This window comes from Pempheris klunzingeri, chromosome 7 (genome assembly GCF_042242105.1).
Source record: "Pempheris klunzingeri isolate RE-2024b chromosome 7, fPemKlu1.hap1, whole genome shotgun sequence".
Taxonomy (NCBI): domain Eukaryota; kingdom Metazoa; phylum Chordata; class Actinopteri; order Acropomatiformes; family Pempheridae; genus Pempheris; species Pempheris klunzingeri.
The window spans coordinates 857,087-862,327 of NC_092018.1; the positions used below are offsets into that span (position 1 = coordinate 857,087).

Here is a 5,241-nt window from a genome sequence, read left to right on the forward strand (position 1 = left end):
GAAGGAGCAGACACTAAACTGTGGAGGAGTTTTATCCTCCAGCTTTTTCCAAAACTGCTTTTCTAACTTTCTACAACTGTCATAAATATTTTAAATGTGCCTGCAAATGTGTCGGGACGCCTGCTTAGTCACTGCTTCAGCTTCTCCTCTGCCTCTCAGCATTTACCACCAAACTTTCTCAGAATTGATCAAATACCTTCAGGCACTGAGCAGGAACTCTTTAGTTTCACTTATTGAATATATGTAACAGGGTCATGTGTGCCTTTATCTCTCAGGGAACGTACTGCAGGAGGAAGGAAGTGGTCCCTTTAAGGGTTAAAAACAAACCAGGCTGCAGATGCTCTAACTGATCTCTCGTTCTAAATGGTTCTTAATGGTAGAACGTCTGTTCCCACCTGTCGGGACAGTGAGATACTGATTAGCTTAAAGTTACAGCAGCTTAACTTCCATTTTCTAGATTCCTTTATTTTATGTGTGCAGGAGCTGCAGCAGCATGAACATGAGGCCCTGACTTGTTCTTTACACACACACACACACACTTGCTTGTGTGAATAAACGGAGGTCGACCATGAACAGATGTTGGTGTCTCGGTGTCACGGTGTCACGGTGTCACGGTGTCACGGTGTCACGGTGTCACGGTGTCTCGGTGTCTCGCCCGTCCAAACAACACAATGCAGAAGCCCACTGGTTCCACAGACTAACTTTAACTCCTTCACACTACAAAATGAATCAGGCTCAGCAGCAGTGAGAGTCACACAGACATCTGAGCTATCATGAGAAGGCCTGTGGACACCGTGAGGGAGGGGCATTAGTAATAAAGGAGAGACTGGAGAAGATAGAGAGAAGAGGAAGGAAGATAAAGTAAGAGGAGGGACAGCTTGGATGAGGTTCTCCTGTCTGACACTCGTGAAGTTGGCTTTTGTCTGTTACTTAAAGAAACTGTCAGCGCTGTACTTCTCTTCAAAGGTTTCTGAAAAGAACATGTCTGTGTTGGAAGAGTGAAGACAGAAAAGTGACACTAGCTGCTAGACGGAGAGTCAGAGGGGAATAAAAGAGACTCAGGACAGGAGAGGAGAAGAGGTCTGCAGGACAGTGGAGCTCATGGCAGAGGGTGGACGTACTGTTGATGGTGATCTTGGCCGACCACTTGGAGGTGCCGTCCAGGACGCTCTGCTTGATGCTCTTCATGTGCTGGACGTGAACCATCTTGGGGACGTCGAACAGCTTCCGGATCTCCTCGAAGATCTCCGGCTTGTTCCTCTCGCGGATCTTCATCCTGTCCTTCATGGCCATGATGATGTGCTGCGTCCGGTCCTCCGCCCCCGTCTTGGAGCTCTTCTCGGCCGCTCCTGAAGCCGCCGAGGTGGGAGGAAGCAGGAGAGAGAGGTGGACGATGAGTTCCAGAGATAACAGAGAAACAGCCAACAGCTCAGATTATGCTAAAAGATGGACCACATGTTTTGCTTTTAGGGTTTATGGGTTTGACTTCTACAAAAACTCCCGTCTCACTTTCAATCCAGAGCATTTCTGCAGCCACTGACAGGCTCAGAGTGTTATTCTAAGTGTGTGACAGCATCATGGAAAGGATCCCTACAGAGAGAGACCTGGAAGATCCTTTTGGTTTAACCACAAACAGCACACACACCAGACTACATTCACTAAAACAGGGATTTTAGAGCTGCTGCCTCCATCAGTCAGTGTGTTTGTGTCAGAACCCTTTAAAACACCAAAGTCATACTAACAAAGACTGTACTCACTCTGCAGGCAGTCAGCGTTCAGCAGCTCCTGGCATTTCTCGTGCACTTTGACCCCACACTCGGCACAGCGCATACCCTGCCGGGCGATGCCCCACAGCAGACCCTCGCACTCGTAGCAGTAAGTGGGCTTGGTGGCCGTCCACACCTCAAAGTTGTGTGGCGTGGTGCAGGAGATGGGGTAGATCAGCGCCTGCAGCGTTTTCTTGTAGGCGTGATTTTTCTGTTGAAGAGGGGGGGAACAAAGATCAGACGGAGGACAACAAGGTGAGTGACACTCAGAGGGAGGAGGTGGCAGGATAGACGGCGGGGGAGGCGACACAACCGAGACCAGTGGAGCAAAATGCCAGAAACAAGAGTGGGAAGGGAATGAATTAATTACTGTGATACTCCAGGACTTTTCCTCCTGGAGATGTGTTCATGTGTGACTGCGCTAATTTGTGTTTTTTGTAATTCTTGGCTTCTTTATTGATGAAGGAGATTCTGCTGCTGTCCAGCGGAGGAGGAGAGTGGGAGGAGGTGAGCACATCTCTGCAGGACGAGAGGACACCTTGACTAGAAGCCCGGCTCGGTTTGGTGAACACAGGATTTGTTCAGAGGGCATGTGAGTCATTATTATCATGCTTATCACTCCAGGGGGAATGGGAACACGGTGGTGTTATTGTCCTGTGTAATAGAGACAATCCTTTCTTGTGTTGGCTTCATTTCTGCTATCTTTACTTATTCTGTCGTCTTTTTTCACTTCAACCTCCAACTACTTTCAGTTTTATTGATCTGACCTTTGTTGTTTCATTCAGTTGTGCCTTTATTTTGCTGTTCTGTGCTTTTACCTGATTTTATTGTCTCTGATTTACTTCCTTGAATCCACTAACTAAAAAAAACCCTTTATAGATAATGAAGTTTCCATCATTGCGTTTTCACAGGTTGTCAGCTCACATTTCTGCACATATGTTACGTCCATCTGTCAGAATAGTCTGAATGCAACAGCGAACATTGTGCATGCATTGTAATATTTTCCTGTATTGAACATGAACAGAAATATTCAAATGCAGGTACAAATACAGCCGTTACCTTGAAGAATAACAGTATTTCTAACCCCTGGTCCTCTGTGTCCTCATCCTGGTGTCTGAGTGACTGGTAGGTAGTAAAAGTGTTGGAACTGGTCCAGTAGATCACCTCAGCCAGCAGACACCAAACGGGCTGCAATGGCTGCAACGTGATCCTTTGGGACAACTGCACCTGATCACAGTAGGTCCACTAAAAGAGCTTGTTTGATCCACTGACAGGCTCAGAGTGTTATTCTAAGTGTGTGACAGCATCATGGAAAGGATCCCTACAGAGAGAGACCTGGAAGATCCTTTTGGTTTAACCACAAACAGCACACACACCAGACTACATTCACTAAAACAGGGATTTAACAGGAACGTTGCTGGTCTACCTCTGTGGTGATCAGTTCAGTTTGTTTGTGTTATTGAGTGACTTTGCTGTTTTAAAGGGTCAGTTCAGATACAACTCAATATGTGTGTGACACACAATAACACAAACAAACTAACTGATGGAGGCAGCAGCAGACCAGCAGCGTCTGTGTGCTGGGAGCTAAAATTACTGTTTCTGTCAATGAGGTCTGGTGCAACATAACACATCTCTGGTTAAACAAACGGCTGAGGTGATCTGCTGGACCTGTTCCAAAGTGTTTTGTACCTGTTAGTCATTTAACACCAAGACATGTAGGTTTAAAAAATGTTCTTGTTGTTTTTATTTTTAATGTAATTAAACTGTATAAATCATATTCTGTTCAAACTGGAGGTTGTTTGGTTCTCCTCTGTATTATTTTCTGCTAGTCATCGACCTACTTTATCTACTTGAATAATTAATGTTTCACCTAATAGAATCTAATCAGCATCATGACTCGACACTGTGCAGAAGGCACAAAACTAACAACGATACACAACAAGGAAACCTCGTCCAGCTTTGCTGCTCCATTAAAACCCGACGCTGCCTAAAGCCGACTCAGCAAATCCAGAGGCGGCCGTATATTGAACAACAGATGATCAATACGGCTGCAGCGTAATGACAGCAGAGTACCGAAGTGTGTCTGCAAATATCAGTTCAGGTTTGTGTGGGTCCCAATTAGTCTTCCTGTGTGTGTGTGTGTGTGTGTGTGTGTGTGTGTGTGTGTGTGTGTGTGTGTGTGTGTGTGTGTGTGTGTGTGTGTGTGGCATATGTATCTGGCCACTCACAAGCTCTTCGTCTTTCAGGGAGGTCCGTGTGGCCAGTGTGTGGGCGAGTCCAGCTTTCCTGGACTGGATCATCGACTGGAGTTCGGAGAGAAAAGACAGAGAAGCATCAGCGATGAAACAAAGGAGAGGAGAGAGAGAAGAAGAGTGAGGAGACCAGAGCTCTGTGTGATGCTGGGCTCTTTTAACTCTGAAGGTCATAGAAGCGATAGAACAACACATACACAGTCTGAAACACACACTCTCCTTCATCCCCTCCGTGAGGACATGAACGTCTTCTGCTTTGGGACGTTTCAGTCGTGTTGACGCTGAGTTCTGACTGCAGCCTGTTCACACTGAGCCTCTGGGATCAGTCTGGATCTGTTGGTCAGGTCTGATGTCCCCGTTCGGCTCTTCACATTGTTTCAGAAATGTGGCTGACATCAGATCCCAGCGTGAACAGACTCGCAGCACGCCGTCGCATGGACGTAACTATGGAGGCCACTGAGGTCGGCGTCTGCAGCTTCATTTAGAAACTGATGTGCAGTAGAAACCAGCAGATTCCACATTTAAACTCTTTAATTCCTTTTCTTGGTGCTTCTGCTCCTCCTGTCTGGAGGTGTGTGAGGAGGAGGAGGAGCTCCAGGATGCAGAGGGACTCTTCAGAGTTCAGACTGAGGTCCCGTTAGAGGAAACCAGAGCTTCATCTGATTCAGGACCACATCTGAAATCTGAAAGAGCCACGTGTGTCTGCTCTGCAGTCTGAAAGTACTGAGGGACGGTACGCATTAAAGGAACAGTTCCACATTTGGAGCGGTGCACATATTTCTTCATGTCTGTCCATTGACTCTGAAGCTCCAGCCTGTTAGCCTAGCTTAGCACAAAGACTGGAAACAGCTGGAAACAGCTGGAAACAGCTGGCCAGGCCGTCTGAGGGTAAAATATTCCACTTAGCAGCACCTCTAAAGTCACCGTAACATTTACATCTTTTGTTTAATTCATACAGACCGTAAAACTGTTGCTGACTCTTTTCTGACTGAGTCACCTGCTGGAGTCACTGCCGGTTGCCTGGAAACTGCTGAGAAATATTCAGCTTTCGAGGCGCCGCCACGGGGAAGGACCAGAGCCGGGCTCCCCGTTTGCCCCTGATCCCAGTGTTTGTGCTGAGATAACTGTTGGCTGTGTTCACCTCAGCTGCTTTCATAAGAGCCTCACGGAGCACAGCCAAAACAATTATAGGATAAACATGAATAAATAAAAGTCAAGAGAAT

At 46.8% G+C, this 5,241-nt stretch overlaps 1 protein-coding gene across 1 annotated transcript in view; it reads right to left on the minus strand.

The window, feature by feature from the left end:
- LOC139204431 (protein unc-13 homolog B) overlaps positions 1–4,066 on the minus strand; it is a 53,218-nt gene extending 49,152 nt beyond the window's left edge. The window contains exons 1-3 of the mRNA XM_070834455.1: positions 3,995–4,066; positions 1,758–1,977; positions 1,122–1,349 (exon numbers count right to left, since the gene is read on the minus strand). Of these exons, the coding sequence (XP_070690556.1) occupies positions 1,122–1,349; positions 1,758–1,977; positions 3,995–4,066 (520 nt within the window). The remainder of the gene's footprint in view (positions 1–1,121; positions 1,350–1,757; positions 1,978–3,994) is intronic.
- Between the last annotated feature and the right edge of the window lie 1,175 nt (positions 4,067–5,241).